This window comes from Hakea prostrata, chromosome 8 (genome assembly GCF_041222555.1).
Source record: "Hakea prostrata isolate BN-2017 chromosome 8, UWA_Hpros_2, whole genome shotgun sequence".
Lineage (NCBI taxonomy): Eukaryota > Viridiplantae > Streptophyta > Magnoliopsida > Proteales > Proteaceae > Hakea > Hakea prostrata.
In genome coordinates, this window is record NC_142607.1 from 2,217,890 (window position 1) to 2,230,950 (window position 13,061).

The 13,061-nt window shown below is 34.4% G+C and overlaps 1 protein-coding gene across 1 annotated transcript; it reads right to left on the reverse strand.

Annotated features, from left to right (window-relative positions):
* Positions 1-10,016: 10,016 nt before the first annotated feature.
* Positions 10,017-10,955, reverse strand: LOC149006212 (uncharacterized). Its single transcript, XM_089165368.1, has one exon. It carries the CDS (start codon positions 10,953-10,955, stop codon positions 10,017-10,019), a length of 939 nt encoding a protein of 312 aa, XP_089021494.1.
* Positions 10,956-13,061: the final 2,106 nt, after the last annotated feature.

Here is a 13,061-nt window from a genome sequence, read left to right on the forward strand (position 1 = left end):
GAAACACCATCTCATTTTAGACATTGATATAGCCATCGAGTGAACTACGTAAATCTTGTCGTATGTATGTCTAATAAGAGAGTCGATCCAAAACCAACATCGTATGCTGAAATTGAAATTGACCATATAAAGTCTTATTGTTGCATAAAATACATACAATATTTTTTAAAAACGATTTATAAACCCAAGGGGACGCTCAATTGAAAAGGTCCTGGTTTATGTTGTTTCTTCTTCTCTTCATTGCAATATCAACCGTAACGATAGCTCTTCCCTCAACTTTTTCATATGTATAGTTAGTTATATATGGATATTTATTATTTTTGGTAGCTAGGTTGTCGCAATGCAAACAATGGAGAGCGATCATCATCATCAATTCATCGTAGAATGAAGATTGAGATAAATGATTATGGGCCACCACGGGCAAACCATCCTCCGCCACCAAGGGATTCAACTATAAATGTTGAGAAGATTGAGATGAATGACTATGGGCCACCACGAGTAAACTATCCTCCACCACCACCACAAGAAAGAATGGTGGATGTTGAAAAAAATGAGATGAATTACTATGGGCCACCACGAGCAAACCACCCTCCGCCATCGGCTAAAGGCTTAGACACTCAAAAGATTCCAAATTGGAAATTTGAAAATTAGAATCATTGAAATTGGTGTCAGCTTGTTTGGCTTTTTTTTTTGATAGCATGTGTCAGCTTAGTTGCATGAACGGGAAATAAAATAATAAAATATAAAAGGTATACTATCAAACTAAACTGAAATTTATTATTTTTTTTGTCAAAAAAATTAAGATGGAGATACTCACCACACACGCGCCAACTTTAGACAGGAACAACCCACAACAAGGAAATCAACCGTGTAATTTTTAGTCATGCAACAACGTACGGTAAAACTGATTCGAAACAAAATCCAAACACAAAGACTTGACAAGATTTTTAATAGATTCATCTGCCCAATCATTGGAGTCAGTTGCTCCATTCACTCAATAGATGATCGCAAAACAATTCAAATAAATCGTGATCTTTTCAAACCGTAATACCTTTGCCAATAGAAATGCATCCCTACACGCTTCTGCCTCCACAGCGATGGCTAAGAGAGAGAGACATAGTATTGACACCAAGCGGCAACAAAAGCCCCATTAGGTTCCCAAATAATCACAGCACGCTCTCTTTCAAACAATGAAAGATTTCAAGCCCCATCAAAATGGCTAGGTTATGCTATGTAATTTTGTTGTTGTTGTTGTTATTATTGTTGTTGTTGAGAGAATATGGAGGTGTAACGGTTGATGCGGTTTGTGCTTATAAATATGGAACTGTTTTGATCTATAGACCCACATAAACTTCATTTTTTTCTTGGGTTATGTTGTTTCTTCTTGTCCCTCAGCTTATTCTTCTTTTATTTATTATTTTTATTATTTTATTTTTGCTTTTCGAAATTCATATGAGTAATTTGTGCATGAATATTATTATTTCTTAGTAGTCTACGTGCAATACCCGCATTTCGGATGTTTGGTCCAACAAAGTAATAAACCGATCATACCCAATGAATCATGAGTCAATGAACCAAAATTGGTAAAGGGAACACTGGATATCCCAGATAAATAAGTTAATTTTAAAAAGTATGATATTAGACCTAATGAGTATGGAATTAGCATTGGTAGTGGTACTTGGATCCTAAATATAAGACACCGACATACTTGATTTGTCTTGCAACCCTAAGGGCATTAAATAATAATAATATGAAATGAAAACGTGTTCTACATTTAAAATAGGTCTAAGTATAGTTTTGCCTGTGAGACCTATATAGGATAGAATTAGACTAAATTACGAGGAATTGATCAGCACAATTTTCTAAACTCGAAGATATCAACAATTGAATCTTCAAATGGATCCCACATCAGAAATTGACATGGGTCCACAAGTTAAATTAAAGCCCGACAAATAAATACATAAAGCATATGTACAAGGTATTTTATTTAACAAAGTTGATGATAATATATATTTTATATATGAATATATATGATATTTTCAAGGATTTGTGGTGGGGACTGGGGAGCACCACCACCCACCTCCCATCACCCTCCCTCCTACGTAGAGAGTGAGGTGGTGAGGTTTTGGAAAAAAATATTATTTGAGGGAAAATAAAAAGCATGAGGTGGCAAGGAGGTGAGACACCTCATCACTCACTCACCCCTATTTAACGGCAACCCCTTATAAAGAAATAGAATGTATGGCAATGCCAATACCCCCGTCATCCTTGTAGATTTTTTTCTGTTTATTTTGACTGCATTTTTTTTTCCTTCATTCAACTGCAGTATTACAGGAGGTGTCGAGACACAAGAAAAAGATCTAATCTCTATGGTTGCTACAACATGAGTTGTTGTCATGCTTCCACGAGCAATGATTTTGACACTATCTGCTTCGAATAATGTGTTTCTGCCACCTATGTTATTATAATTTTTTCCATTGTAAAAGTTAGAGTTCAGATAATTTATGATCACTAGACACAATGAAAATTTGCAAACAATGGTGATTATGCATACTTTGTCGTTAACCTCAAATGCTTTAATTACTTTAAAAGGTCTAGTTTTGCCAGTAAAAAGTCCACAAACTTTGTTGATCTGGAATTTGACGAATGAAGTTTGGTGCCTTGCTCACCGATAATTACAAGTTTTCGATGGTCAATTACTAGTGATTAGTTAGCTGCAGAGCCAAAAGCAATTTCGAGTGCATGATATGGTTTTAATTATCTTAGGTTATGATGATGTATCTTTGTGATCCTTATTTGCCACATGTAATGTTTTTTATTATAAAGGAGGAAAACTGCTTAATGACTTGTTTGATGGTTTAGCTTATTTTCACTACTTGGCTTGTGAGTTTGATGCAACTCTGCTATGTATTTCTCGTGATATATATATATATATATATATTTATATATATATAAATATATATATAGTTTTTATATATATATATATAGGGTCATCTTAATTGACCACAAATCAATGTTGGGTACTTTTAGTATAATATATTACGTGTGGGTCCTAATCAGACTAATATCGTTAGTCACTGTTAAGTATATTCAAATTTTAAACTTGAAAATACACAAATGCCTCTCAGACTATATTTTTTATTTTATATATAAATATTATATAATAATGTTTAATGGCTAATTATCTATTTTTAAAACCATATATCAATACAATGTATTAAATAATTTAAAATATACCCCTTCAATGAGCCTTGGCGATACCGATATTTAATATCACGGTCCACGGTCCACGGTCCACCCTGGGCCCTGGCAGATGAGACGTAATGTTTGGGTTAACCGAACCATGGTCAGGTTAAAGAATTCACGTCTTTTGGTCTTGAGGGAGGTCAGGTGTCACCGTGTCAGGGGGAAATGAGAATTGAATTCATCTCATCTCAGATTCTCATCTCATCTCTATGACTCTATATAATACGTGTCTCACATCACAGTGTGCGAAGGGAAGGGAAGGGAAGGGAGCGGAGCTGGTTTTGTCCACTGCTTGGGGGCAATTTGCAAAAGTGGGACCCGCTAAGTCCGTGACTATTGTCCGGTGAACAAGAAACAAAGGTGGGCCCGGTCGTGTAATGCTGGCGGACTTTTCTTTCCTTTTCTTTTCTTTCGACCCGGACCCACGCCTGGCTGATCCTTCATAACAGAACCGGACCGGAGTTATCCATTTTCAAGGAATAAATGTTTTTATTAAATCCCACAAATCGATCCACCATGCCCCCTCTTTAGGATCCCATTAGGGGTGTCAACGGTGCGGTTTGGAGTGGTTTCGGGTCGGGTCTAACGGATTCGGGCTGAAAACCCCCAGCCCAAACCAGCCCATTTAAAATATAACGGTTTTGGTACTGTTTCGATTTGGTGCAGTTTGGTTCGGGTTGACTAACAGTTTAGCCTAATGGTTTGGATTCGGTTTACTAACGGTTTAGACTAAATTAAAAATCAATATTGAAATTTATTTTTATTTTTTCTTCAATTCCAAATCTTTGTTTCTCACACACAAAACTACAAAAGATAGAGAATGAAGACTCCAGTAGATCCAACGATAAGTAATGGCATTAGCTTGATCCAAACCACCCTCCACCCTCAAAAAATAAAGAATTTAGATTTTTCTATCATGTGTAGACGGTGAAACAGCATTAACGATTAAGATTAAGGCTTAAGAGTTAAGAGTTATCAATTAAGACTTTTAAATTTTAAAATAATAAAACTAAATGAAATTTGAAAATTAAAAAGTTAACGGTTAAGATTAAGGCTCTTTTTGGTATCAATTATCATTGTCAATTATGATAAATTTTCATTATTTTAAATTGTTTGGCATCTATTCTGAATTTTATTTTTATTTAAAATAATAGAAAAACCTCCAAAATCCATAATGAACTTTTTGTCCATTATGGATTATGATGAGAATTTCATTATCTTCATTTGTGTAAGTTTACTTAAAGTTCTATAAGTAAGATGAGGGTAAAATAGTCAATACACATTCTTTTATAACAACCATACTTTTTCCTTCTTTTCTCACTTGTTTACTATCATTTTTAACAATTTTTTATCTTGACACCAAACTTATTTTTCATTTCATAATTTATTTTCGATAAAATTCACCAAACCATTTTTCATTCTTGACCAAAAATGAATTCTTGTACTTATTTATTTTAAATAGGCATAATAGAGAATGAAAATTGATACCAAATTTTTTTTTCCGCCCCCCCGCGGCCCCCTCAGGCTGTTCAGGCTATAACAGGCCGGTTCGATCCGGTTTTAACGGTTTGGGTTGAAAATTGACACCCCTATATCCCAGCCAGAAAAAGAAAAAAACGTATGACTGGAGCTAAGGGTGTCAAATGTGTACCAAAACCGTTTAATCGTATCGAACCGCGCCGTCTAAAACCTCGCTGTACTGTTCAAAATTCGGTACGGTATGTACCGAAACCGAATTTCTTCGGTACGATTCCGTTTTAGGTACTCATACTGTCGGTACGTCCCGAAACTGTACCAAATTGATAGCGTACCAAATTAAGAGATATAAATTGTAATTTTACAATTAAAACACTTAACCTTTTCCCTATCCTTAATTCCCTATTCCAATTTTTCGTTTCATCGTTCACTCCTCTTCTTATATTAACTTGTTTTGTCTCTATTAATTAGATTTATTTGCTTTATATATGTTAATTTCAAATTATATCAATTGGTTGATCACAATTTCATTAGGATCTTAATAAACTAATCACAAAAGTGGCATAAGTTCATTCGTACCAAAATTGTACCGTACTAGATACCATGTTTAAACCATTTTTCCGTACCGATTTAATATCGAAACCGTACCGAACCGTTTTTGTAAATACCGAAACCATACCGTACCGTTGAAATTGGGTACCGGTCAGTTCTGGTTTTAGGTATTCAAAGTTGGTACCGTACCGAATTACCGAAACGGTTCTAGTTTTATGTATTCATGGTTATGGAGCATGTGTTTTCCTTTTAAAAAAAATATATATATTACACTGAAACTTCAAAATAGAGGCTTTAAAGGAGTGATACTTTATTTTTTATTTAAAAACACATAGGTTTTATAATGTTAGAATAGTTATTGATTAGTTATATTATTGTGAAGACTATTATACCTTTCTAATAAATCTTATCCTCATTTAAAAAAAAATCTTCGACCTTCAAAAGTTATGTGATGAAAACATTGTTGATATAATAGCAATAAAGGTGTTAGAGGATGGAATGAAAGTGATATTAGAATACTCAGAATCAAAATCTTTATCAAGACATTTATTTTAAAGTTTTGGTTTGGAGAATGTTAAAATTATGAAGAAGAAACATCTCATCTCATCTCATCGGATGAGTGATCTGTATAGTTTGTTATATGCAAATGCATGATCTCTAATAATCATATTTTTGAGAAAACTTTTAAAAATTATCCCAAGAAGTTTGCCCAGTTGATAAAGACCCATGCCTCATAAGATCAAATGTCTAAATTTCTAAGGGATTGGGATGAACTTATGTGAGATGGTTATCCTCGAGTGTGGATCATCTCCCTTGACGACGAGCACTAAAAAAAATAAACGCCATTATCCTAATCCTGTGGGACCCCTTATAATTTGTAGTCAACAGCCATCAAGAGAGACGATATGGTAATTCGTAGTCAACAGCCGTCAGGAGAGATGATCTGAACTTGTTATCCTCATCCCCTTTAAATAAAGCTACCAGTTCTAAAAGAATGAAGAAAAAAAATTGAACCCATATTTGTTGGATGTCCATGGTGTATCTGTGTTGATCTTTACAATCAACTTAATAATATATCTTCTTTTATCCATAAACATAATATATTCAGCCTAAAGAATTTGACATTTTAAACAAGTATTTCAAGTGTGTGGTGTGCATCAGATTCCATATTTTATATGGATTACAAGTTCTGATATCCTAGCCTGATTTTTCTGTTACAACCACAACCGGTTCCCATTATTAATCTTCAAACGAAGAGAGTGGAAAACCATAAAAGCTTTTCTTACGACATACAGCATATATATATATATATATATATATATATATATATATATATATATATATATATATATATATATATATATATATATATATATATATATATAATAAAGAATAATAGAACACATGGGTGAATCCCCCACAATGAATGGAAGACCTTTATGCTTAATTCAAGTTGACTATAATTATTAAAAGTTAGATCGATGAAAGAACAACAACCCATGCCACCATTTAAGAGATGCCCAACTCTTCAGATGAGAAAGAAGGGTACTTTCTTTTCTTTTCTTTTCTTTTTTTTCATAAGAAAGAAGGGTACTAATTAATGAAAATAGCAAAACAAATAAGATGTAAATTGTTTGTTTATCCAAAAGAGAGATGGCTTTGATGAATGACGATCCAAAAAACCTCTTGGGCATGAAAATGCATTTCGTACTTGATTTCTTCATTCTATGCTATTGATAAATTTTCTCAGACGTTTGACATGTTGGGTCCGGCCCATGGCCCATTAAAGCCATGTGGGGCCCAGTTTTAAGTGAATCAATAGGGTTGCCGCCTCACTCTCCTATATATATACACTAGCATAAGAAACCCTATTGTTGCCTCACTCTCCTATATATATGGTTGACGCATAAGAAAGATAACCAAGAAAAAAAGAGAGAAAAACAAGAGATAAAAAAGGTGGTGAAATAGAGGAGAGAGCCGGAGCGGGAGAAGAAAAGGAATGAGGGATTTTCTGGTTTCTTTGGCGAATCCGACGATGATACGTTGCCGGAATGAAGTGAGACTTGAAGGGAATGGTCGTGGCACCTAGCTCTTCATATCCAACGGTCAAAATATCATTCTACCATAGTTCTCAGGAAGCCTCCCTAGTGACTTTTCTCTATTCTATCTGATTTCCATTTATTTAATTATGTGCTTATTGTTTTGAGTTCCTCTAGTATTATCTATAGATGGGATATTGATTTTATACCCATTGTTATTATCATTTAGTGATAGTGAAAGTTTTTGGTGGACTCCGATAACAGTCCCGTGGTTTTTTCCCTTACGGGTTTTTCCACGTTAAAAATTATTGTGTGTCTATTGTGGCTTGTGTGTTGAATGTTTGATCCATTATAGTTGTGTTTGTTTCTTTACTTTACACTAGCATATTGTTTAGCCCCATCATGACAAACCCCAAGTTCAGCTTTTCATTTCGAGTTCAAGCTTTGTAACCTTTAACCTTTAGTTTACACAAGCATATTGTTTAGCCCCATCATAACAAACCCCAAGTTCAGCTTTTCATTTTTTAGACGTTTGATTTCATACTTGACTCTTGAGCGGTTGAACCTTCTTCAAGCTTTAGCCTTCATTTCGAGTTCACGCTTTAGCCTTTAGTTTGAATTCAAGCATCAGCCTTTAGTTCGAGTTCAAGCATCAGCCTTCAGTTTGAGTTCAAGCTTCAGCCTTTAGTTCGAGTTCTCTGTTCGTTCATCTCTCTCTGCGTCTGCGACTACAACTCTGTGAGTTGAAGTTAGCACCTTCGTTTTCCCTTTGAAGCCCAACCTGGTTCACCTCTACTCTAGAAACTCCCATATGCATTGTAAGTGAATCATTGTGACACAAGTTCTTCTACCTCTGCTTTTTATGACAAGTGTTTGATTTTTGTCAATGATGAATCAAGGCATTGAAATAATCATGCTAGAAACACGAACTGGCCAACCGAGTAACTTATTGGTGTGAACCTGATCTTAGTGAGAGGTTATTGGTTTAAATCTACTTTTGTTACAATAACATTTGGATTTTTTTGTATATTTTTATTTATTGTTAAAAGGAGCTTCCTATTAAGTTTTCTAACAAAATACTAGAGGCTGTTAATAAGGAGTGTGGAACATCTCTTCTAACGGAGAGTACTTTGTGTACCCCCAAATGAATTACAATCACAAATTATTTGGGATCCAAAATAAAAAATAAAAATAAACCACACTACCATAACCTTGTGCGTCCTCCTGTAATTCGTGGTCAACACCTGTTAGGGAGCACATAGTGCTTTTAATCGGAGGAGAGGATCCGGACTCGATAACAAGTTGGTTACAAAAAATTGGATGGGGACTACAACTAGACCTTGGAAATTTTAAGGAGTTTTGCACCTTCAACCAAGTAGATTGCGAGAGAGTTCATGTAATCTATGTACATGCAAAAATTGAATAAATTGTTTTGTTTAAAAAAAAAAAATAAATAAATAAATAAACATAAGAAAAAGAAAGAAAGAAGAGAAAAATGAAAAAACATAAAACAGAAATTTAAATAATTAAGATTATAAGATATGTTTGATGAGACATTGTCCTGCACTTAATTCTAGCATACACTATAAAATATTTGTATGTTCTCAACTAGTTTATAATCTAATATTATCAAGTAGGGATAATTACTATTGCCCTCCATAGTTTGATTATATTATTAATAAAATTATGTTCTTTATAAAATTATTATTGTCCCCTTCCTTATAACGGTGTTAAGTAACTGTTAAGTTTGAATATATAATGTCTAATTTGCTCTTCATTCAAATTAAGAAATCAAAAGACGTTGCTACCCCATTTATAAAAGCTAGATTAAATGTCAATCCTAAACTTCATTTATTTTGAATTAAATAAATGAGCTAAATCCAAATCCGATTTGGTTTCCATCTTCACTAAGCTTCATTTATTTTAAAATATTTTAGGTGATTTTCAGTTTTCAATTTGAGTTTTATAACTTTATTCAATTATTCTTTCTTTATTTGATGATTTTTTTAGAATAAAACGGATTACAGCTTTTTTTTTTTTTCTTCTCCAAAGTTAATTAAGGGTACTATTGTAACTTGAAAAAAGGTAAATAAATAAAGAAATAAGTATAAAGGTGTTTTGGGGTTATTAAAAAAATATAAAGGTGCCACATCATCAACAAACTAACGGAACTTAACGGTATGAGGCATTAGTAATTGTAGACAAAGTTAAAGGTTGGATTAGCAATTTTGAAAAGTACAAAGGATACAATAGTAATAAAATCAAAGTACAAGACAATAGTAATTATTCCTATAAAATACTAATAATGTTTTGAACTAATACTAATTATTAGATATATGTTAATAATCATATTGAATTATATAGGTTTCGAAGGACTAAAAAATGTCTTCAGACTAGTTTTGAATACTAGTCCTCAAATAGATAATGACAGAAATTAGACACAGTTAACTATAATATCAAAGTATAATTTTTCTTCTTTCAAATAACCGTATCATGTATTTATCTATGTCCATAGAAGTTGATATAATTTAAATTGATTTGTCTCTTATATTGACATATAGAAGAAGCAAAATGATTGCCTTATATTCGTGCAAATGAAAATGTTGAGTTTATTGATGATCTTTTTTTTGGGTAGAAATAGGTCTATATATTAAAGCGTGACCCACGCAAGGCATCGAGATTATATAAATCTAGAAACCTAGGCTACGAACAAGGCCAAAGAGTCCGGCACACAACGAACACAGTCTCACCAATAAGGAAGTTTGCCACAACATTACACTCCCTTTTAACATGAAAAAAAGAAATACTCTGGAGCCGAGATGCGAGAATCACCACATCCCAAACGAAGTTTTGAATGTCCATTGGAATCAATTCCAATTTGGTCACATAGTTGATTGCTTCCGTTGAATCTGATTCCATCATGACATTGCTATATCCTTCCTCCAGGGCAAACAAAATTCCTTCACGAAGAGCCAGAATTTCACCAAATAAAACCCCATCAAAATGGGTTGGGATCACATAGCCTTTAATGGGCTTCCCATCCGAGTCTCTGCTAACAAGGCCCAGCCCACTACTATTAACGTTTAGGGCAGCGTCTACATTAATCTTCACAACCCTGCACGGAGGACACAACCATCTACTGAGACCGGTCGACGCATCCTCTCTTCGCTCAGGGAACTCGTCATCACCCCTCCGACTGAAACAGCTTGAGAACTCCTTCATCTCAGCAATTGCCTTTTCCACAACCTTTTCCGGCGCCCATTGAACACCTTCGAAGATCAATTCGTTTCTTGCTTTCCAGATTCTCCAACATATGTGAGCGATTAGGGATGAAGCTTCCACGAAACCCTTCTTGTCTTTCGGCAGGCTAGATCTCCAATCCTTGATCGCTTTATGCAACATGGGATTATCCGGCGGCAGGAAGGAGAGCGGAGAAGCGAACCAAACCCTGCGAGCAAACGGACAATCAAGCAAAATGTGATTAGTGGATTCCAATTCGCCGCATATGCTACACTTGATATTGAAATGTTCTATTCTCTTCACCAACTCCACCGCTGAAGGTAAGGCCTCTGAACACACCCTCCATAACATATGCTTGATTTTTGAGGCTGATTGACAGTTCCAGATGTTCTTCCATACCATTGCATCCACATTAATTTTGTATGGAACTACTGATGATGATGGTTGATTTCTCTTCTCCCAGTCTTCCAAATTTATAATATGATGATATGTGGACTTTACCGAGAATAAACCACTTCTAGCATGACCCCAAACTTTATTGTCTTCCCTGGGAATAAGACTTAGTCCAATCTTCAGAATCTCCTCTGCATCCTCTTTGTCGAAAACATCATAGATCAGATCCCTCCTCCAAGATCTAGTGTTTCCATCAATTAACTCAAACACCCACACAATACCTTTCTGGTCTCGATTACAACTTCTAATTTTAAAACCTGGAGTAGAGATGAGCCATAAATCTTCCCATACTCAAATAGATGTACCATTCCCCACAATCCATACTAGACTAGAGATAAGGATCTTCCTCCCCTCGAGAATACTCTTCCATGCCCAAGAAGGATTAGAGCCAGCCTTAGTAGAAAGAAAATCCAAATTAGGAAAGTAGATTTGCTTCAAGAATTTCACCCAATAAGCCTCCGGATTACTCCACACCTTCCAAGCTAACTTGCATAAAAATGCCAAATTTTGCAGTTGAGGATCTCGAAATCCTAGTCCTCCTCTATCTTTTGACTTGTAGAGTCTTTCCCATGACACCCAACAGATTTTCGTTCTATTATCTTGTCCTCCCCAAAGAAAACTAATCGCATCTTTCTTGATTTTTTCATGATGGGATTTTGGAAGGATAAAATGGGAAGCCGCATAATTATTCATTGTCAATCCAACCGACTTTAGGATTTCTTCTTTCCCAGCCATTGACAATAAACTAGCTTTCCAGCTCTGCATTCTGCTGCTTGTTCTTTCTTGAATCTCTTTAAACCCTTCCTTCTTAGATGCTTTGAACTCCGATGGAAGACCCAAGTATTTCTTTGGAGGCCCCCCAAAAGGAATCTTTAGAATTCTTGAGAGCCATCTTTTAAGTCTAAAGCTGTGTTGGGGTTGAAGTAGATAGAAGACTTTTGTTGATTAATTTGCTGACCACTCGCTACACATAACAGGTCCAGACAAGCTTTAATATTATGAAACTCTTGAAGGCTCACCTCTGAGAACACAACTGTGTCATCAACAAACAAAAGATGAGAAATAGGGTTAGTCCTATTTCTCACTTTCAGCCCCGATATAAGGTTCTCCTGTAAAGCAACTCTGAGTGCAGCATTAAGAGCTTTTGTACATAATACAAAGATAACTTGAGAGAGTAGATCTCCTTGTCTTATCCCTCTAGAAGGTTCAACTACCCCTCTAGCAGCCCCTTTAATCAATACATGGAGCTTATTGATCTTACATGAATTGATCTTACTACACAAGTCATACTCTCCTCAATGGAACTCTCTACTACACAAGTCATACTCTCCTCAATGGAACTCTCCCACTTGAAAAACCCAATTCAAAAGAAAACTACAAGAATATACAAGATTTCTAGTATTTTTTGTTAACCAAAAAAAATTAAAAATATATAAATAAAATATACGGACAAGAGTTCTTTACCGGTCAAAACTTGTTATTATTAAAATGAATAAATAATAAGTTTGTTCAAAAGCATGCTCCTTGCATTAAGAAACAAAATGAAGCAAAATACTACTGTACCTATTTATGATTCCACGCTAGTTACCAAAAACATGTACTTAAAATTGAGCCAATGAATATTCACATATAAAGGTTAAGACTAAAAGACATGTTTTTTTGTTTTTTTAATCATTGTTTTGGGAAATTTGAGCGCCATTTGTTGAGTTATTCTCTAAAATTAATGCAACTCCTTGGGTTATATAATTTATCAATGAGACATCCTAAAAGATAAAGATATATAAAAAACATCCATTGTTGTTCGGAAATCATAGTTAAATGCCGAAGTAAGCAATTTACACATCTCAAAAGAACAAGAATAAACTTGAACAAAAAATCCACCATTGAATTTATTTTTCTTCTTCCCGTATCCTCATACGTGACTACTTCCTCTCCCAATCATAAGTAATTAAATATTTATAAAATTTGAGAGATATGTATTAGTATTTCAATCTTCGATGTGAGCAAATATAAAAAATTAATATGTTAAAATTAACTGAAATGTTAGTACTAAAT

What these genes read in the sequence shown, in the direction of transcription:
- LOC149006212 (XM_089165368.1), bottom strand. Translation starts at nt 10,955, where the DNA reads ATGGTATGGAAGAACATCTGGAACTGTCAATCAGCCTCAAAAATCAAG.